Source organism: Eubalaena glacialis, chromosome 15 (genome assembly GCF_028564815.1).
Source record: "Eubalaena glacialis isolate mEubGla1 chromosome 15, mEubGla1.1.hap2.+ XY, whole genome shotgun sequence".
Classification (NCBI taxonomy): domain Eukaryota; kingdom Metazoa; phylum Chordata; class Mammalia; order Artiodactyla; family Balaenidae; genus Eubalaena; species Eubalaena glacialis.
Window position 1 is genome coordinate 46185124 of NC_083730.1, and position 23608 is coordinate 46208731.

Genomic DNA, 23608 nt, shown 5'->3' on the forward strand with positions numbered 1-23608 from the left:
ATGTTTTGTATGTGTTTTACTAGCTATTTCTCTCTATTCTTATTTATATTTATATTATTGCATACTTATTGTTATGGGCTGAATGTTTGTGTCCCCCAAAATTCATGTTGAAGCCCTAACTCCTTATGTGATGGTATTTGGAGGTGGATCTTTGAGGGTAATTAGGTTTACATGGGGTCCTGAGCAGATTAGTACTCTTATAAGAAGATGAAGAGACCAGAGCTCACTGTCTCTGCCATGTGAGGATTCAGCAAGAAGGTGGCCATCAACAAGCCAGAAAGAGGGCCCTCACCAATAACCAAATCTGCTGACACCTAGATCTTGGACTTCCCTGCCTCCAGAACTGTGAGAAATAAATGTCTATTGTTTAAGCCACCCAGCCTATGGTATTTTTTTTTTTTTCTTTTCTTTTTTGGCCACATCCTGCGGCTTGTGGGATCTTAGTTCCCTGAGCAGGGATGGAACCCAAACTCTCAGCAGTGAAAGCTTGGAGTCCTAGCCACTGGACCCCCAGGGAATTCCCATACGGTATTTTTTTTTTAATTGAAGTATAGTTGATTTACAATGTTGTTAGTTTCTGGTGTATAGCAAACTGATTCAGTTATACATATATATATTCTTTTCCATTATGGCTTATTATAGGATACTGAATGTATTTCCCTGTGCTATACAGTAGGACATTGTTGTTTTTCTATTTTATATATAATAGTTTGTATCTGCTAATCCCGAACTCCAAATTTATCCCTCCCCCACCCCCTTTCCCCTATGGCAACTTTAAGTTTGTTTTCTATGTCTGTGAATCTGTTTCTGTTTTGTAAATAAGTTCATTTGTACCATATTTTAGATTCCACATATAAGTGATATCATATGGTATTTGTCTTTCTCTGTCTGACTTCACTTAGCATGATAATCTCTAGGTCCATCCATGTTGCTGCAAATGGCATTATTTCAATCTTTTTTATCAGCCTATGGTATTTTTTTATAGTCTGCTAAGCTGACTAAGACACTTATCTATTGAGGTATTCTTACTAACGAATTAATTTACACTTCTGCTTGGTTTCATGAAGACTTTGAGCTAGATTACTAGGGTTTTAATATTTTTTATCACTCTTGTGAACTTCATGTGATAAAAACATTATGTTTTTACATGTTTTTATATCATCAATAACTATAATGATAGATTAGCAGAAATATTTACTAAGTACTTACCATGTGCCACTGTTTTGGATTTTGTCTTAAGATGCACATTAAGATGTTGGGTAGATTAGTGGTGTATACCTGCACTCAAAGAATTTATATTCTAGAGAAGGGAGACACTCAATAAAAATGAAAATAAACATGTAAGCTAATTTCAAATTCTAATAGCAGTTAAGAAGAAACTATAATAGGATAATAGACAAAAGGGGGAAATGACTTTGGCTAGAATTATGAGAAAAATCCTTTATGAGAAGATGACATTTGATCTGGGAGTTAAAGATTAGAAGGCAGCCATGTCAAACTCTGGGAAAGGGCTTTTCAAACAGAAGGAATAGAAAGTGCCAAGGTGCAGGAACCACTAATCTTGGTGTGCTTAACCTAAAGACCAGTGTGGCTGAAATGTAGGGATTAAGGGAGAGAGTAGAGATGAAATTGGAAAAATAGGCAGAGGCCAGATCATGAGGAACTTTGGAAGGGAATGGAAAGGCATTTAAATTTTATTCAAGTAACAATGAGAAGCCCTTGGTGCATTTTAAGCAGTGGGAAGGGGGTGGGGGCATGATCAGATTTGTGCTTTTGAAGATCTCTCTGACTGCTCTATGGATAATGGTCCATACTGTCATAAGTGGAGGGAGGCCAATTAGATGTTTACTACAGGGATCCAGGAAAGAGATGTGATGGTTTAGATTAAAATTGTAATCGTGGAGACAGTCAGAAATTGATAGAGCTGAATGTATTTTGATGACTTGCTGATGAATCCATCAGAATTTCAGACATTCTAATTCTGTACATCTGGTGAGGGCTGAGAAAAATGCAGTTATACCAAGTAACCCAAGCGGTTCTGATGAAGATACACAAGAAGTATACTGAGAAAATACAGTGGTAAAGACTGAGAATGCACTTGGTGTTTCTTTTAATAAATAAGAAAAATGATTCAAAAAAAGAAATTATTGGGACTTCCCTGGTGGCGCAGTGGTTAAGAATCCACCTGCCAATGCAGGGGACATGGGTTCGGGCCCTGGTCTGGGAAGATCCCACGTGCCGTGGAGAGACGGAGCCCGTGCGCCACAACAAGAGAAGCCACTGCAATGAGAAGCCCGCGCACGGCAACAAGGAGTAGCCCCAGCTTGCCACAACTAGAGAAAGTCTGTGCGCAGCAATGAAGACCCAATGCAGCCAAAAATAAATAAATAAATAAATAAATCTAAAAAAAAAAAAAAAAAAAAAAAAAAAGAAATTATTGTCTTATGTTTGAGAAACGGACAGGTTTTTCATTTGGTAAACTGATCCCAAATTGTGAATAAACTTAATGAAAAAATTACCATGGCAAAAAAGAATATTATTTCCTGTTTTTAAAAACCCAGTCTCATTTTGACTTTCACCCCTCCTTTTCAAAGATGTTTTTAAGACCTTTCCCCTATGGACCTCTGCTTCTCTGTCAGCTCTTCTCGGCTTGTACCTCCATGGTTGGCATTAATATTATATCCCAATATCCAGTTCTCTTCTACCTGAAATTGCACTTCTCCAATGCCTTGAAATTACGTGTGGCCATGACTTTCCTTAGCAAATGAAGTGTGAGTGGAAATGACCTCTGTAACCAACTCTCCAGTCCGTTGTGGTGAGGGGTGGCTGGAGAGGCACATGGTCATATACAAATGTTATGAGATCAAAGTAAGGCAGAATTCTGAGGCTGGAGAACAGCTGCCTGGAGAAGAGCCAAGATCCACAGTAGACCTTGGGTGAGTACTGAGATTTGGGGGTTGTTTGTAATCGAAGCATGACCTAATCTATCTTGACCAATCTCTGTGTTTCACCTTCACTGGGCCCTTTTTTTTTTTTTTTGGCCGTACCACATGGCATGCAGGATCTTAGTTCCCCAACCAGGGATCAAACCCGTGCCCCCTGCAATGGAAGCGTGGAGTCTTAACCACTGGACAACCAGGGAAGTCCCCATTGGGCCTTTTATTTTTATTTATTTATTTAAACATTTTATTTATTTATTTATTTTAATTTTTGGCTGTCCTGTGTGTTACTTGCAGCAGCACATGGGATCTTCGCTGAGGCATGCAGGATCTTTCGTTGCGGCGTGCGGGCTCTTCGTTGCCTCGCGCGGGCCTCTCTCTAGTTGTGGCATGCGGGTTTTCTCTCTCTAGTTGCAGCGCTGGGCTACAGAGCGAGTGGGCTCTATAGTTGCAGCACGTGGGCTCTCTCGTTGAGGCTCACGAGCTCAGGAGTCTTGGCACACGGGCTTAGTTGCCCCACGGCATGGGGGATCTTGGTTTCCTGACGAGGGATGGAACCGATGTCCCCTGCATTGGAAGGCAGATTCTTTACCACTGGACCACCAGGGAAGTTCCATGGGCCTTTTAAATGGCTGCTTTGGGGCAATGACTAGCCCTAATCAAGACCCATGTATGGTCTTCTCTGAAGCCTGCAGGATTAAAATACCAGATGATTTTTCTAGACATAAGATAAAAGCTTAAATATTTCTTAGTCTCAAGGATCTCAGACATAGGTGTCCCTCTGTTATATATTTACCTTATTTAGTTTTATTTGTTTGCGTGAGGTCTTAGTTGTGGCTCGCCGGCTCCTTAGTTGCAGCACTCGGGCTCCTTAGTTGTGGCATGCGTGTGGGACCTAGTTCCCTGACCAGGGATCAAACCTGGGTCCCCTGCATTGGGAGCACGGAGTCTTATCCACTGTGCCACCGGGGAAGTCCCATTTTACCTTATTTACTTCAATAACTCTAACCTAAGTGATAAAAGTAAGTCTTCCCAAACCATTCTGGGTTCCCAGTATCTTTTAGGATGTCACTCAGCAAACAGTCATCAGAGGTCATGCCATTAAGACCTGTGCTCTGGCCTGTTCCTCTTCTTGTGAAAAAATCCAAAAAAACTTTCCTATGTTTTAGTACATTCTGAACTGGGGTACATATGACAGCTATAGCCACCCCAAACTTAGTATGTATTTAGCAGGGAGTAAGAGATACAAAATTCATCTTCATCTTGCCTTTTAAATTTCAATGGAGTCCCTTTGAAGCAGAGCCAATAATAACTCCATGATGCTCAGCTTTACCTTGACTCAAACCAGGGTTTCTAAACCTCATCACAATTGACAGGAAGGGCAATCCTTTGCTGTGAGGGGCTGTCCTGTGCATTGTAGAATGTTGAGTAGCATCCCTGGCTTTGATCCACATCCTGGGCAATAGCACATCACAGTTGCAACAACCCCAAATGTCTTGACATTGTCAAATGTCCCCTGGGAGGCAAAATTGCTCCCGATTGAGAACTACTGGCCTAAATGAAAGTAAATGAAAGTATATTTTCACGATAGATATTGCTGAATGATGACAATTTAAAAAACATATGAGGTTTAAAAGCATGAAAGGGTATTAGATGTAAAAAATTATCAAGATCCATGTTTAAGAACAGACACAGTAGATATTTTAATGAAAGCAATGGTCCTGCCATTCTTTATTTCTCACAATAATACATATTTACAGAAGAAAAGGAACTGTACATTTTAATTTCTGATCATTATACAGATTTATTTTTTGCAGTTGAATAATAAAAGGATGAATCTCTTAGTGACTTTTTAAAATAACTTCAATGTTACTTGAAGGTACTAATTATATGTTAAACGTATTCAGTAACTGTTGTAAGCTCACTTGAAAACAAAGGACACTTAGCACCCAGTAAAAGTAATAAAGTAACATCATTAGAGCCAGGATCTTTTAGAAGATCTGACCTGGAACTATCTTCACCGTAGATTCCCAATCCAATTTCTCAGTATACGTTTTAGAAACTCCGGTGAAAAAAATATGTAAAAGGAAAATCTCCATAGGTTTTTGTAGGATTAGAATTTAGCTTTTAAAGAATAACATGTGAATCAGTTTTTCCCTCATAAGGCCTTGAAAAATTGGCATCTTGAGGTGCTATTAAAAAAAAGGAGTGAAATTTTTTGCTTAGTCAACAGCTTCAAATATTGGTTTTCGTTTTTTAAGACAATGAATTATAAATTCCTTTTAATAAAAGGTTAAAGGCACAGTGAAACAATGAATAATAGTTGCACTTCACTATTTTAGAACTCAAAATAATTCAAAAGGCAAAATAATTCAGGTGGCCAGCACCTGGTTTGTCCCGTAGGGGGCAAAATTATCATAAGAGATATCCAGGGACAGGATGTAGAATTGCTGCACTGAGGTTTAACAGTGGCAGGTGACTTAAAGCTTTACTCAAAATACAGTTTTTAAGTTTTGAAGTTTTTTTCAAGTTTTACAGATTTAAAGATGCCTTTTGTATTGCTTGGAATTAACAAAAATTTATTTTCTGGATAGTGAGTACTAATACTCAGAAATATATTCTTTTATTTCTCCAGGACTATATTTTCAATCTAATGATTACCTCTTAAAAGTTCCTCTCCTTTTGCCCTTGTTGTCCAATAGGTTTTGCTTTATTGGTTGAGCCATCCAAACTGCAGGAAGAGAGGTGGTGAAACTAAAAATCTGTTGTTGTTAGCAGCTGCGAAAAGCAAGCTTGAAACCAGTATCTAAAAGGGAGGAAATATGGCCCTCTAGATTTCACCCAGCTTTACGTTTTTCTAATTACCTTGCGGTGGATGGCAGAATGGTAAGCAAGGCTTTTAAGAAGTATGGATAATTTACTATAGAAAATTTGGGGGAACATGGCTATGACTACATTTATGTGTAAGGAACAAAGAAGTTTATAGATGATTACAATTAAGAAGCTAACCACAACCAAGTAACATTTTATGCTCAGGAGTTGAAATCAAGCATCTTCGTAGCTTCTTTGCTTGCCTTCAAGATGGAAATATTATTCTATGTCCTGGATTTGTCATTAGAGAGCCAAATATGAAAAATAGAGCCATCAAATAAGGAGTGGTAGCAAGCACTAAATATACAGGTACTTGAAGAACTTAGCTAAATGGGGGATAGAAGGGAGTATTGTATGTGACACCAATAGGTTCTCAAAAAAAGTTTTTTTTTGTTCTGGCTGCACCATGCGGCTTGTGCAGGATCTTAGTTCCCCCTGTTCAGGGGTCAGACCCGGGCCCTGGGCAGTGAGAACACAGAGTCCTAACCACTGGACCGCCAGGGAATTCCTTGAAAATGTTGATATAGTACAACTTTAAAAAATAGGAGATTAGGGAGAGCAAATGAAAAACATTTTTAATTGTACCAGCTATCATACTGGTGATGGTTTATTAGTATTATTATTCTGAGACTGTTGCATTTATAAAGTAGATGAAGGAAACGAATAATTGTGGGATATTCCTGTGTCCTTGAAGACCAGGATTCTCAGTAGAGAAAAGCAAAAGACACAAATATAATAGAAAAGATTAGGCAAAAACCCTGTAGTACTTAATTTGATTTGCAAGTATCAAAATAAACTCATGAATGAAGTGTTTTATCTTAAAAAAAAGGATATTTCCTAGCTCTCTCCTAGAAACAAAGACCAATATAGCCGCAATGAACTTAACAGTCACAATTACAGTTCTGAAGCACTATTTCTCACTGAAAGTAACCAGGCTCATTAAGAGAAATGGCGGATACCAGGTCTGGGGCAGGAAACATACAAGTTGAGCCTGGAATAGCCTGTCATACGAGACTACAAGGAAGCCATTAAAGACTGCTAGAGTAGTGTCAAAAGGACTCAGAGTCAACTTGATAAGGCTCCCAATGACCAAAGATAGGACAATTTGAGCTTTAATAAGGCAATATGTGAAATGGATTAAAGCCTATCAAATATGTTTGAATCCATGAGTTCACAACACTTAAAAAAAGTGATCTACAGAGGATGATAGAAAACAAGTTTATTATCTTGCAAACTGGTAAATAAAGGGGAAAATTCAAGTTTATTTTCCCTTTCCTATATGAACTTGACCACTGGTTAACCAAATAGTAGATATGGGGAAACACCTCTTTATAAAAATGTTCCAACTAATAAATGAAAAAGAAATGATAGAATATTCTCCAACCCACAACAAAGCAATGGATCTAGGCATTGAGTATCAATTTCAGTTGACATCACAAAAGAGAGAACCAGACATTCTGTGCCCTCTGTTGAAACAATACACTATGATCTATGGTCTGGCCAAAAGGTTGAACCTGAGTCTGCTCAGATCTCTGGATCTATGTGTCAATATCCAGAGGATAGAAGAACATGCTGAACTGTGCCATGAGTATGCAATTAACAAAATATAGACAGTGGGAAATTTATAAAACCAGGTTCTTCAATAGGTAAATTTTAAGGAAAAGAAAGAAGGAGAAACCCAGAAATTAAAAACAGACATTAAGAGATATATTTAATAAAGCAATTTTAAATGGGTAAGATTAAAAGCTAGTGTGTAGAGACACACACTTGGGGGATAAACTAAGAAAGAAATGCAAGGAAGTGAGTACTATTAAAATCAATGTAGTGTTTACTTTTGTGGGGTTGAGGAAGAGTTTTGTTAACTGTGACAGGACACATAAAAGACATCCAAGGTGACTGGCAGAGTTCTAAAAGAATGTTTCCTTATGAGAATGTAATAAGCTATACATTTTCTGTTTGGTTTTCAGTATTTCTGTTTATTTTACAATATTCCTAAAAGATAAAATTAAAAAAAAATCAAAGCCCTTAGGATTTTCCACTAAAAATTACGGATGTGAATACTTCTACTGTAAATATCAGCTGATGGTTCTTAAGAAGTTGCCTGTATTATAGAAATATTTCTAAATAATAAGCTACAAATATTTGAAAAATATAATATTAAATTCTTATGTGTGCATGGTTATAAAAAGTCAAAGCATTAAGTATACATTCCTAACATGAAATTTATTTTATTACAGTATTATGTTATACAATTTGATTAAATGGACGTTGTCAACTGCCAAAACTTTCCTTTCCTACTCCATACAAGGTTATTCCTGTTATTCTATTAGCGGTTAGAACGTGAACTCTAGAAGAGATTTCACATTTCCTTGAATGACCACACTTTGCTTCACTCTCCATAGAACAAAGATTAGTTATTTTGACCAACCATGAGGGAAGTTATCAATATGTAGCATTACACACAATGTCATCCGATTTGCAAATAAAGATCTTTCACCCACATACTCAGCCTTATGTTCTCTTCCATATATTAACGGCTGATGGAGACTTTTTTTGCTGTTAAGTGTCTGAGAAACTCAAGAATGTAAAACAGACCTAAACCACCAAAATGAAAGCAGTTTTAAAATGCAGTATAACAATAAACATGGACAAACATATAACTGTGTTGTACACTTTTTTGCCCATCAAACATTGACAGTTTCCCTCCAATTCTTCAAGCAGCATCTTGAAAAAAATGGTGCAATTGTACGGTCTCCTTCCCTTTTCTTTTAATACAATTATGTGGTGTTCGAGTGATTCACATATTCCAGAAGTGACCGGTCTAAAACCCTTTGAATAAGAGCTTCCTCAATTATATTAAAATCCTACAATAAAGAAAAATAATTAGAAAAATAATTAGAAACATACAGAGATGACAGTTTTCAGAAATTGGAGGATGAGAGTTAAGACAATGCCTCATTTTGCAAAGTGAAGCCCTGAATTTAGTCCAAGTTTCCACAAAAACTCATAGAACCCAGGACTTCTGCTTTGGGGCTTGTGCATTTTCTGTTTCATTTTTACTGCCTATCAATTAACTAGCTACAGTCATAGTAAAATAGTTTTGATCTGGAATTTAAAGTTTTTATCTGATCTAACTAGTAGTTTTTAGTCAACAGTACAAATCCTGTCAGAGTGCTAAGCTCCACATAAACATGTAATAGTTAAGACATTCCCATAGATAAGACATGTAATAGTTAAGACACGTAAAGTTAAGACATTCCCATAAGACTCACCAATCCCAGCTGTACTACTGAATATCTAGTTTTGAAAAAAAAAAGGTTGAAAACAAAACGCTCTTTCTCCTTGCTTCCCTATGGTCAAAATGGAATTCAAAACTTTAGGTCAGCACATTCTATAAATAAAGCAAAAAGTATTAAGAGCCCCATCCTCTGCAGTCCATCTCCTCTTTGCCAATAAACTAAAAAAATGAAATAAAATCTTTACTGGAAGTCCACTCTAAAACATAAAAACAAATAAATAAAATCCAAAGGAAAGCTATAAAGCACAGCAGAGCACAAGATTTGGACTCAGTGCCAGGTTGTTCTGAGGCAATTTATTAACCTTTGAGCATCAGATATTTCATAGCTAAGTAAGGATAATGATATAGCACTCACTTCACAGTAGTTGCTGCAAGGAATAAAATGAGATAATTTGCATAAAATGCCTAGCATAGTACTTGGTAGTTTAGGAAACAAAAAATCAAAACGAAGAACACTGTTTCAACCTCACTTCCACATCCAAGAATATGGTTTTGAGTGGGTGGAAAGTATTCTCATCAAAGTGGCTTCTTCCTGACCAGCCCTGGGTCATACTTTGAATGATCTTGAGAAGAATGGACTGAACATGAACAGCCAAGACAGCCGTGGAATCAACCTGGCTTTTAAAACGTCTTATGGAGCTAAGATAAAGAGGAACCCCTACGTGTTATGAAAAATGAGAACACATGGCTCTGTTGAGGGCTTGTGTGCCTTGGTGGCCAGAAAAGACATTATTTGAGAGATGGAGGAAAGAATATGAAGCCTCTGTAGTGTGGTTTGTTTGATTCTTCAAGTGGTCCTGATATTCCCATTTACCCTCTCCCCATCTCCAGTTTGCCTAACATCTGTGCCCTAACTGTGCAAATCACTCTACATGCGTTATCTCATTTAATTACCACAAGAGCTTCTGGAAGCAGTATGTACTTTGCTCTCCTCACTTAACAAATGAACAAACAGAGGCTCCAATGTTAAATACCTTGCCTAAGGTCACACAGCTGTGACAGGGCTGTTACTGAAACCCAGGTCAGAATCCAGGTTCCCTGTGTTGAATCTGGATAATCATAGTGGGCAGATCAGAATGCATGGAGAAAAATTTCCAATGACAGTCTTCAACAATTATTAAATTCCATCTTGAGATTGCATAAAAATAGTCAAAATCATGTGAAAATTATATGCAAATTCAAATTTAACCCTTAACATTTCATGTATTTAGATAAACGTAACAATAAAATGTACTGTTTCAGAACATGGCTATGAGTTATTTTCCCGCCCATGATAGGCTATACCCCTTGCTGAAAGGGACTCAGGGGACAAAGCATCACTCTCACATGACAATGCATAGAAAAAAGGCTATGTTAACCTTTTGCTTGTTATTACCATTTCTGATAACAGAAACTACGGTGATAAGTATTAGAACTATTCATACTATACCAGATTTTTCTTTCATCTTAAAAAAATCCTTAATATAATGAGATTGGCCATGAGTTGGTAGTTATTGATGGGTAGCTGATGGGTATACAGGGGTTCATTACATTATCCTGTCTACTTCTGTGTATGTTTAAAATTTTTTCATAATAAATTTTTTTAAAGTTTAAAAATGTTCAATAAACACGAGAGTTGTGTTTTATAGAATTTAAATTAAAAATAGAGCCCGTGTGTCTCGCTACACTGATAATGTCATGTCTGTTACTAGCCATTCAGTGTATTATAAAATGAACGCAAATTCTCTGAGCCATTTCCTTACTGGTATGATTTCCTCTCAGCTATATAAGTTTTTTACTTCATAAAAATTATAACTATTAACATATATTGGGAGGCACTAGAGTAGAAATTAAAATAATGTGAAAGTGAAATCTAGGTCTTTATACAATGGCTAATTATTTACATCACAAAGAAAATGATTTTGTCTAAGGCAGGTAACTACTTTACTATTAACAGTCAGTTTATAAAACAGCATGTTTTTATGATTTCCTACTTAATGCTAATACTTAACATTTTAGCTATACATACATTTTTTCCTCTACAATCTTACTCACTTGGATTAAGAAAGGTAAGCTAAACACAGCATAAAAACATAATGTAAAAGTAAGAAAATATACTTACTATGAAATCATCATAAAACAAAGTGTGACTGACTTGCAAATGTCTTATTAAGCTGCCATTGAAGCTGCTTGGATTCTCATTAGGTACTAAATGGCAAAGTGGACAGAACTGGAAATAAACAAGATCAAGAGTTCAAGAAAGAATTTTAAATAATCATTATTGTCAGAATTAAAAAATTAAATAACCATTCAACAAAATGAATTTTAGATTGGCCATACCTTGGTATTGTTTTAGAATTGTATAAATATTAAAGCAACATAAAGAAATAAAATTGCACTTATTTCTTCATATGCACTTCTTGTATATAAAAGTATATGTTTATCACTTTAAAAAAAATTAATTTATTTATTTTTGGCTGCATTGGGTCTTTGTTGCTGAGCGCGGGGCTTTCTCTAGTTGTGGCAAGCAGGGGCTACTCTTTGTTGCGATGCGTGGGCTTCTCATTGAGGTGGCTTCTCTTGTTGCAGAGCACGGGCTCTAGGCACATGGGCTTCAGTAGTTGTGGCACGCAGGCTCAGTAGTTGTGGCTCACAGGCTCTAGAGTGCAGGCTCAGTAGTTGTGGCGCACGGGCTTAGTTGCTACGCGGCATGTGGGATCTTCCCGGACCAGGGCTCGAACACGTGTCCCCTGCATTACCAGTTGGATTCTTAACCACTGTGCCACCAGGGAAGTCCCTATCACTTTATCATTTAAACAATATTACAGTCGGTAGGTGTGCCATAATTTAATTAGTTACCTACCTCTTGGAATACTGACATTTTCTTGGTATGTGGATATTCTATTATTACAAATTACAGTATCTATATTGTTTACTTTCGGGGGGATTATTTTCTTAGGATACATGACCATAAATGGAGATTAGAAGGTCAAAGTTATGAACTTCACAGTTCATAATATATATTACTCTATAGTTTTATACTGCCACCAGCAATACAGATTATAATACACCAGCATCAAATACTAATACCAGCATCAGGTATTAGTATTTATACATATTTTCCTAATTTAATAGCCATTAATGGCTCTCTAATAAAACTTTTTCATTTTGAAATATTTATAAGCTCACAAGAAATTGCAAAAATAATGCAGAGAGGTACCATGTCACAATCACCCAGCTTCCCCAAATGGTAACTTCTTACATAACTGTGGTACATTACCAAAACCAGGAAACTGGCAATTAACTAGACAACATCTGACTTAGATTTCACCATTTTTTGCATGAACTCATTTTTTGGGGGTGTGTACGTGTAGTTCTATGAAATTTTATCACACATATAGAAATGCATGTAACTACCAACACAATCAGGATACAGAACTGTTCTCTCACTACAAAGAACCCCCTTGTGCTGCTCCTTAACTTCCTCTTCTCTCCCAAACCCTGGCAACCACCGATCTCTTCTCCAGAACTTTTGAGACTGGGTTTTTTTCACTAAGCATAATGGCCTTGGGATTCATCCAAATTGTTGTGTGCATCAATATAGTTCCTTCCTTTTTACTGCTGCGTAGTATTCCATGGTATGGATGTACCACAGTTTATCCATTTACCTTTGAAGGACATTTGTTGTTTTGGGCTGCTACAAATAGAGCTGCAATGAACATTTGTGCATAGATGTTTTGCGTAAACATATTTTCATTTTTCTAGGATTAATTTCTAGGAGTGTGATTGCTGGGTTAGTGTTACAGTTAACTTTGTAAAAAACTGCCAAACTATTTTGTTTGTAAATGGCTGGACCATTTTACATTCCCACAAGCAATGAATGAATTATCTAGTTTTTCCTCATTCTCATCACCATTAGTTACTGTCAACATTTTTCTATTTTAATTGTTTTCATAGGCATGTAGTGGTATCTCATCACAGTTTTAATTTGTAATTCTCAAATGGCTAATATGAGTGACTCTTTCTTTTAATATATACCACTTTATTACGTCTTAACATAGATTTTTTTTTTTTAAATTGTATTTCTTCGTGTATTCATTTTTAAAAATGAGATGCAGAATCATTACTGAGTGCCAAGTATATGTTAGGCAATAAATGAGGTGGTATTCTCATTTGATTCTCACAGAAACCCAGTGAATTATCATCTTTATTTTGTTGATGAACCCAATTTCAGAGAGGAAAAAAATTAGCTTAAATTTACACCACTTCAAGTATCAGAGCTGGAATCTAGGCCTCTACTAGACAATCCAATGTCCTTTTCATATTATAACAGTGTCTAATTTATCAGCTTGGATGATGTTTTTCTCTAAATTTAAATGAGATCTTTACATAATTCTTTTCTTTCTTATTATTTTATGTGGGGGTGGGTCCCAGTTTCAATATGCTCAACTTCTATAAATAAGGTCCATTTTAAAATTTTGCTCTACTCGATTAATCTTAATGTCTTATTTTAAATAAAATTACATCATTTAAATTATTATTGCTTTATAATAATTAATGATTTCCTTATGTTCTAGCTATCTTGGTTAATTGACAACATGGTTATCCCAAAATAGCACTCAATCTACCCTGAGACCCCTACATAGTGAGAACAGAGCTAAGACCAAGTAATATTTTAATAATAGAAACAACCTAAGTGTCCATCAACAGATGAAGGGATAAAGAAGATATGGTATATATATACACAGTGGAATACTATTCAGCCATAAAAAAGGAAATCTTGCCATTTGCAGCAACATGGATGGACTTGGAGGGTATTATGCTAAGGGAAATAAGTCAGTCAGAGAAAGACACATTCTGTATGATATCACTTGTATGTGGAATCTAAAAAAATTACAACAAACTAGTGAATATAACAGAAAAGAAGCAGACTCACAGATATAGAGAACAAACTAGTGGTTACCAGTAGGGGAAGGGGAGGGGTAACATAGGGGTAGAGGATTAAGAGGTAGGGGATTAAGGGGTACAAACTATTATATATAAAATAAGCTACAAGGATATATTATACAACATATATCCCATATATTGGGATCATGGCCAATATTTTATAATAATTATAAATGGAGTATAACCTTTAAAACTTGTGAATCACTATATTGTATACCTACACCTGTAACTTATGTAATATTGTACATCATCTGTACTTCAATTGAAAAAAAAAGGATGTTGGCCTCACCTCGGCATGGACTTTATATGACAGTGAACGCAATGGGTAAATAACAGCCACCATATTAGAAGCTACCACTAACCTCAATCCTTTGGAGCATCTATTACAATGGACACCCAGCTCTATCTGTGGTTTCAATTAACTCCCACAGCAACTCAGCCAATTACAGGGCACTTTTTATATAATGGTAAATACCATTTGGGGAAGAAATTAAAGATAACGGAATCCAATGCCAAAAGAGACATGCACTGAAAATCATTATAGACAAATATGCAACCAAACTTAAGGTACCAGATGGCACGTCTAATTTAATAGGAGTTTGGAAGCATATCTAAGGAAGATTTTCTCCTTCTAACACGTTTATGCACATACGCTCCCACTGCCCAGTTCAGCCACAGATATTCTGAATCCCCACGGAAATAAACTGCTGTGGGGTTGAGGGCTCAGGCTCTTGTCACTACAGCTTTTAATTCCAAACTAACTGAAGTTCTGTCCCTTCCCATAAGGAATGAACCTCAGGATCAAGGCAGAAAATAAGACTACCTTTGAACCTGTGTGAATGGAAATATGATTTTTTAAATAACCTATTTTTCATATCACTACATCCTACTATGTGCTAGGTTCTCTGCCAAGAGCTGGGCATGCAGTGTTGAACAAAGAAATTAAGTTCTATGGCTTCATGAACCTAATAATTTGGAGGGAGAGACAGACACAAATACACAATTAACGAATTGTGATAAATGAGAAAAAAGAGGGGAGAAAAGCAAGAGCTGAAATTAATTTGGGTGCCAGAGAAGTGAATTTTAAGTTGAGTTCTAAAGGATAAATAAGAACCAACCAGTGGGGACTTCCTTAGCGGTCCAGTGGTTAAGACTCCACGCTTCCACTGCAGGGGGCGCAGGTTCAATCCCTGGTTGGGGAACTAAGATCCCACATGCCGGGCAGAGTGGGGAGGGGCGGGAGGGGCGGGAGGGGCGGGAGGGGCGGGAGGGGCGGGAGGGGCGGGAGGGGCGGGAAGCACACACAAAAAAGAACCAACCAGTGAAAGAAAACACTGGAAAGAGAGAAGAGCCAGAAAGTGTGGTTCTTGCTGAAACGTCTTCCCTTTATAAGATAAAATATTAAATTTCTCTCAAGAGTGGTCTCATAATTCAATCTGAAGCATGCTGTGTGTGTCATTTGCCTTTTTTGAGTCCAATATTCCATAGATATAATTTTTCAAAAAAAGAAAAAGAAAACATGGCAGAATATAATTACTGTGTGACAAAAAGGAGCTGTTCTGAAGGTTGCACATGAGAAGAGTCAAAATTCCTTGATGTTCATAACCTACTACCCCTGTTTGCTTGAGCAACTCAGAAAGAAAAGATTAGTTGCTTGTGGTTTCATCTCTGAATTATCTAATTCTATCTGGAAGGCAGAATCATTAGCCCAAATCTCTAACTGCCCTGAAACTTCTTATATCTGGTAAGTCAGATGATGTCACTGATCTTATCTGAAGGCAAACCCAGCAATTCAGTCCTTTAGAGCAATAATTCCTTGTTAACTTCCACACCAATCCAGGAGCAGCTTGGACTCAGCCCTGCTCATCCAAGGATTCCACCGGGTGTTTTCACCTACGTGCCCCCAGAGGATCCCTAAGCACGTGACCCCAGCCCTGCCACAGTATCTGCATCCAGCCTTTTCCTAACCACAGGGTTTTTCCGGACTTCTAGTGGCACTAGATGCTTCAGAGTGCATGTGTCTTAAGCTTCTACACTTAAGCACGAAACACTAACACAGGAAACCTGAAGGTTTTCTGTTCCAGAGACCACTTTTACACAGCCCTGGTGTATTACAGAACCATGGCTTTTCTGAGCAATCTGTTCCTGCCTGAAGGCCTTGATAGCATCCTGGTCTTGTGGTAAAATTTACTTCACCTCCTCCACCTCTCCCAGCTGGGGTTCCCCAACTGTGAGAGTACGTGGCTTCCTCTGAGAAATCTGCTCTAGCCTTGATTTGATATAGCTGCAAAAATGGTAGTAACCCGGCATCATCACCTGACTCATTTACCCTGTGAAAAAGGCATCATCATTATCATCATCTCCATTTTACAAATGATGAAACAGAGGCAAAGAGGTAAATGGGATTTTCAGCGATTTGCACCAAAGCTTATCTCCTCCAAAGCCTAGGCTTTCCTCCCCCTGCCCCAGGGCATTGCTGTTCAATAGAAATGTAACAGAAGCCACACACATAATTTTATTTTTTGACTAGCCACATTACAAAAACTAAAAGGAAACAGGTGGGATTAATTTTAATAATATGTTGTATATAACTCCAGATATACAAATTATTATTATTATTTTTAATAGAACTTTATTGGAGTATAATTGCTTCACAATACCGTGTGAGTTTCTGTTGCACAACAAAGTGAATCAGCCATATGTATACACGTGTCCCCATATCCCCTCCCTCTTGAGCCTCCCTCCACCCTCCCTATCCCACCCCTCTAGGTCATCGCAAAGCACCGAGCCGATCTCCCTGTGCTATGCGGCTGCTTCCCACCAGCCAACTATTTTACATTAGGTAGTGTATATATGTCGATGCTACTCTCACTTTGCCCCAGCAAAGCCTAGGCATTTTAACTACTAAATTCCACGATTCCTGGTTTATCTCTGTCCTCATGTCGGCTTTCTTCAGTGACCTCTATGACCTCTGAATCATAGAAGACCCAGCTTCCATGGGCCGCCTTCAATCTGATGGCCAAACTGAGCGGCACGTGGACTGGATTTCTGCGGAGCAGGTACACAGTACCAATGGATGGACAAATATGGGGCCTGCCCTGGAGGGGTGCTGTAATGCGGCCCATGGTCCAGGGTGCCTAGTGTTCCTCCAGCCAGAGCAGCACCCCGGCACTACTGGTCAGGGCTCAGACTGTGTCGATAATACCTCCTTCATAGGGTTGCTAGGAGAAGGCAAAGAGGCACCCAGAACTCAGTAAATGGTAGTCACTATTATGCCATCCTAATGCTTTCTTCAAGCTTCCTCTAGGACGGTTCCCCAGGGACCTATCATAAAACACCTCCTTAGCCCAGTTCCTCCCGCAGAGCAAGTTGAGCAGGAAAAGCCCATGACACCCTCCTCTGCTGCCCCAACACATATCAAGCTCTTAGCTAGCCATTCCAAGAACCAAACCTCTGGGCCATTAGGATGAATAACACATTCCTTTGACTGTGCTGTGGGAGGACTTTTGTCTTGAATTTGCTAGTGGAGCACAGTGTTTATGCCCTGGAGCTAGACTACTGGGTTCAAACTGTAGCTCTGCTTATTTACCAGCTATGAGACTTACCTCGTAAGACTTAACCTCTCTGAGCCTCAGTTTATCATTTGTAAAATGGGTATAAGAATCATATCTAGGGCTTCCCTGGTGGCGCAGCGGTTGAGAATCTGACTACCAGTGCAGGGGACACGGGTTCGAGCCCTGGTCTGGGAAGATCCCACATGCCGCGGAGCAACTGGGCCCGTGAGCCACAATTACTGAGCCTGCGCGTCTGGAGCCTGTGCTCCGCAACAAGAGAGGCCGCGATAGTGAGAGGCCCGCGCACCGCGATGAAGAGTGGCCCCCGCTTGCCACAACTAGAGAAAGCCCTCGCACAGAAACGAAGACCCAACACAGCCATAAATAAATAAATAAACAAATACTTAAAAAAAAAAATCATATCTACCTCATAGGATTGTCGTAAGGGCTATCTAGCTATCTCTCCATCAATCACCTATCTAATATACTTACATTTCAACTTCATCCACTTTCCAAAAGGATTTTATGGGGAAAAAAAAAACAAACAAACCTTAAAACAAATTAAAAAAACCCCAAACTCATATATATGAAAAACACACATACACATATATATACATGTACACATATACAACATAAAACTAAAATAAAATTCAAAAAACTCTTCAAGGTATCATTTTACATCTGTTAAGCCTGGATAATTTAAAAATAAGTGTACGCATAATTTATCCCTTATAAGTACAACATTCAAAAGTCCATACATTTGTGTTCATACCATCATTTTATAATTTCTTTCCATATAAGAATAGTCTCTACTCTGATTCTGTTGATCATATTTTGTCCTTTTTCTCTGAGTCAGAAATATGCTACAGGATATTACTGTGTAAAAAACTCTCTTATTGGGTAATTCAAGACACTCTCCTAAATCAAAAAAATTTTTTTTAAAAAAAATAAATAAATGTACCCAATCTTGGCCAGGTTAAGGTGAAAGTGGTTTAATCATAAATTGTTGACACAAATATAAATTGACTCAAACTTTTTAGAACACATTTCAAGAGTTAATAAAAACTTGCACTCTTGGTCTCAGAAATATCAATCTAAGGAATCTCCTCTTAGGAAAAAAGTGCTGTAGAAGGAAAAGTTTAAATGTACAAGAATGTGAATTCAAATCCTAAAAATCGTCACCAATCCAAATGTTCTAAAATAGTAAAATGGCTAAGTAAATGATGACGTATCCATCACCACCCTGCCTTACCTCTCAACTATACAAAAATGAACATTATAAGGGGAACTCCCTGGCGGTCCAGTGGTTAAGACTCCACGTTTTCTAATGTGTACCAAATTTAGACACTGCAGAAATGTATAGTAACACAAATCCTCACCACAGGTCTCCTTTCTGATCTGTGATGAGTAATGCAATGATCCAGCAAGCTGTCTTCATCCAATTCCTTCTGACAAAATGGACATACGCACCTGGAAATTACATAGAATACAAACATTACTGAAATTGTTGATAATTAGACAGTAGTCACTTAACTAGAGGTAAAAAACAGAATGTAAGTGGATCTAGTTTTTAGTCCTCATTCTTTCTGAGTTGATGTTCTTTTTCCAATCCTGATAATAATCTTGGTGCCTAAATTTCTTCTCATGAGAAATGTAAATGTGTAACCTCACAGGGGCAGGATAGAGAATCAGTTATAGTGCGCTTGAAGCACTTTATTTTCCTTGGAAGAGAAGTACAATCTGAGCACCCCATTAACTGAGAAACAGAGGAACAAACCACCCCGCTGTGCCTAGGTTACTTCCTCTGTCCCTTTTACTTCCTCCCTTTCCTAAATCAGGTAACATCTGAATGGGGTGTTACTTTGTTCTCCAACTAGCATATCTAACAACACTGGCATATATAACTACTACAGGTGTCAACTCACAGTATTAGCATCCAGTGAAGAATGGAAAACGGCCTGCAACTACCTTGTTACATCCTTATGCACACCTAGGAGTATCTGTCCCTCACATCTGTGCTGTCCAACGGACTAGTCATTCGGTATGTGTCTACTGGGTTAGTCCAAACTGAGATATGCTGGAAGTATAAAACACTCACTCAATTTTGAAGGCTTTATATATACATAAAATGTAAAATATCTCAATAATTTATATATTGATTACATGTTCAAAGGATAAGACTTTGGCTATATTCAGTTAAATAAAATATATTACAAATTAATTTCACTTGTTTCTTTTTACTTTTGAGTATGGCTATTAGAGAATTTAAAATTACATATGTGCTCTGCATTATATTTCCATTGCACAGTGCTGCCTTAAATTCTTAGAGACAATATGGAGGCTTGGAATTTTTTGCTCACTTTCCATTGTAGATATAACTTCCTGTTCCCCAAGAGTTGTATTCTGGACAAGCTCCCTGCATAAGAATTTTTAAAATTTGAATTATGTAGTAAGTTCTTCCACAAAGCAAAGATTTCTATCTTAAATGCAAATATTAATCTATCCTGTAATACTGATTAATCAACAACCCTTCTCATTTTCTGTTATTTCAATTCTTTATTATTTCATTCTAACTAGCAGGAGAAATTAGTATTTAAATTAGGTTTTGTATATTTTAAAATTTTCATAAAGCCTATCAACCTTACAATCAAACCACACAGAATTCATACTCTGCCTAGAGCTAAAATACTCACTTACAATTTATAACAGAATGGTATAATCCTATAATAAAAGGTACATTTGCAAAGTAATCTCTGGTAAAACGAGAGGAATGGGGTGATCATTTAGACTTTTGGGTTAGGAAATTTAAGTTATATTTTGAGTAGTTTATTTTCTTTTTTTAAACATTTTTATTTAAGTACAGTGGATTTACAATGTTGTGTTAGTTTCAGGTGCACAGCACAGTGATTCAGTTATACATATATATATCTCATACATATATATTCCTTTTCAGATTCTTTTCCCTTATACGTTATTACAAAATATTGGGTGTCTATCCCTGGGCTATACGTGCATTTTCTTAAAGTAAGCAGAACTAACATTTATCTTCAGGAGAAAAGAAGAAATTATACTGAATACCTCTTTGGATAGCTGCGTTCATAAGAAGATTTAATGGTTTCAAAACCATCATCCCTATGCAGGAGAACACAAATCATTTCTTTATTTCTTTAGCAGAGGCAGATGCCAAACTTTTTAATTCCTCTGCCCATCAGGAGAGTAATAACCCAGATTTCTTTCTTTCTTTTTTTTTTTTAAGAAAAAATAATTAATGATCAATATCCTCCATTACACCTACTAGCCACCTCCATCCTTCCTCCAGCCCCATATAAGATTACCCAGCAAACAGGTATAGGATTCAGAATGCCTGCCCCACGCCTGTTCTTGTTAGAATACATACTGAGATGTCACTTCGTCCCTTCTAAAGACAAACCAGCAAAATGAGAGAGAATGAGCTGGGGAACTGAGAGGAGGTGATGGAAAAGTATAGACAACAACCTCTAAACCATCATCTACTTCAGGACTCTATTAGTCACAAAATAAATCCTAGCAGAAATTGAACAGTTCTGCTTTCTATTTCTGTATCTTCCTCCCTATAAACTTGTCTGAGGAAGTTTCCACAATCTCTCCAGTGTTCAGTTCGTTCTCCCCATACAAAGTTGTTAAAGCAGAGAGAACAAAATTCTTTTGTAATTATTCCCATTAACAAATGATTACCAATAATAGGTATTATGGTTAGAAGCCAAAACATAACTACATACATATTTTCAGGACAAAAATGTTAAGCTTTCTGGCTCATTAAGTTCTTTATAAGCATATCAAATCTAGCATTAAACTAAATTGTACTGAAACAAACCTTGTTGCTGTCTCTCCAAGTTCTTGTAGTGGTCCATACTTATCTATGTACTTCTGACATGTTCTTATGTGTGCCCTCATTTCACTGAGGCAAACCTATATAAAAGCAGATTAAAATAAGCTCACTGTTGAAAAGGGGCTCATTTCAGTCAATGAAGTCTTTTGTGACCCAGCTTTATTGCTTTCCTTATTTCAAATAAGGTCATAGTGTGGGGTCAGTTGATTAAAAGGATGCAGTCATGATAATAGTAACACCAATTTAAGGCATTATCAAGAATAACACTATTTTAAGTAGTTTTTTTTTTGGCCACGTCGTGTGGCATGTGGGATCTTTGTTCCCCGACCAGGGATTGAACCTGCACCCCCTGCATTGGGAGCATGGAATCTTAACCACTGGACTGGCAGGGAAGTCCCCCAAAAAACACTATTTTAAATTTTCTTACAACTAGAAGACCCAAAAGCTGAGTTCTTGAATTTGGTTCTTCTAGAAAGTATATGTTTTTTAAAGTGGAAAGATGTATATTAAATCAAATTTACTTTTTTTGGATACTATTACCTAAATCGGTGATGGAAAGAAGGAAGTAAGGAAGAAAAAGGGGAGGGGAAAAAGAGCAAAAGGAAGGAAAGGAAAAAAAGTAAATAGAGAGATAGAAAGAAAGAAAAACAAAGAGAGGTAAAAAGAATAAATAGATGGATTTTAGAGATGTCCAGAGTAAGTAAAAAGAAACCCTGTGCTTCAGGGAAAGATATAAATACCATGGCTTTATAATACATCCAGTAGTATTACATGAATTCACAATATACAGTATACTTAATGGCCCCATTAAGAGCAAATATAAAGGACAGCTACTGCAGTCCATTTTTACCAAGGCAGAATAAAGAGCCCTTGTCCTTCCAGATATACATTCAGATTTCCTAACCATGAGGGATCTGTTGCTAAATAACACATACTCTACTAAATGTGTCATTAGAAACTCTGATAAGATCTTGTGCTAAAGGAAGCTCTGTACAGCTGTAAGGTGGCCGACCCACCCTGCTTCATTTTGCCCAAGCTACGGAAGTTAAACCTCAGACATGAAATCTACCATGTCAAGAAAACAGTTATAACTGTCACAAAAGACAAAAATAAAAGCAAGTGGGGGGCTTCCCTGGTGGCACTGTGGTTAAGAATCCACCTGCCAATTCAGGGGACACGGGTTCGATCCCTGGTCCAGGAAGATCCCACATGCCGCGGAGCAACTAAGCCCATGTGCCACAACTACTGAGCCTGCACTCTACAGCCCGTGAGCCACAACTACTGAGCCCGCACACCGCAACAAAGAGTAGCCCCCACTCGCCGCAACTAGAGAAAGCCCGCACACAGCAATGAAGACCCAACGCAGCCAAAAATAAAGAAATAAATAAATTAAAAAAAAACAAGCAAATGGAAAAGTAAGAACAAATCCTTGCTTTATAACTATCCATCTAAAAAGATGTAAAAGCTAGGACCGATCTAGGCATCTGTCTTAAAACAGACTGTTTGGGACTTCCCTGGTGGTGCAGTGGTTAAGAATCTGCCTGCCAATGCAGGGGACACAGGTCCGGGAAGATCCCACGTGCCACGGAGCAGCTAAGCCCATGCGCCACAACTGCTGAGCCTGCACCCTAGAGCCCATGTGCCACAACTACTGAAGCCCGCGTGCCTAGAGCCCTTGTCCCACAACAAGAGAAGCCACCGCAATGAGAAGCCCACGCACCGCAACGAAGAGTAGCCCCCACTCGCCGCAACTAGAGAAAGCCCACGCACAGCAACGAAGACCCAACGCAGCCAAAAACAAATAATTAATTAAAAAACAAACAAACAAACGACAGACTGTTTTACAACTTTTAACATCCAACTTTGCACATCAGTGCTCTCTCATCTCCTTATGACTTTTGTTAAAAGTTTCTTTCTTCTTCTTTATATTCCTTGATCAACAAAGAGACACATTCCTCATATAAATTAGCAATCTGGGGACTATGTCCTGCCAGATGAATTGATAAATTCATAGAGCATCTACCCCAGACACAAAACTGTGAAAGCCATCGTCAGAGGTGGCAGAAGGAGCACAAGCCACTAAGCTTGCGTTAAAGGTGCTTATCATCTAATGGGGGAAAAACAAACAAACAGAAGATGTGAAGACAAGCAG

The 23608-nt window shown here is 37.8% G+C and overlaps 1 protein-coding gene across 1 annotated transcript in view; it reads right to left on the reverse strand.

Annotated features, from left to right (window-relative positions):
- Nucleotides 1-8442: 8442 nt before the first annotated feature.
- The window catches only part of RNF125 (ring finger protein 125), a 36896-nt gene continuing 21730 nt past the window's right edge, over nucleotides 8443-23608 (reverse strand). The window contains exons 3-6 of the mRNA XM_061170006.1: nucleotides 21442-21536; nucleotides 18968-19058; nucleotides 11210-11317; nucleotides 8443-8674 (exon numbers count right to left, since the gene is read on the reverse strand). Coding sequence (XP_061025989.1) covers nucleotides 8588-8674; nucleotides 11210-11317; nucleotides 18968-19058; nucleotides 21442-21536 — 381 coding nt within the window. The 3' untranslated portion in view covers nucleotides 8443-8587. The remainder of the gene's footprint in view (nucleotides 8675-11209; nucleotides 11318-18967; nucleotides 19059-21441; nucleotides 21537-23608) is intronic.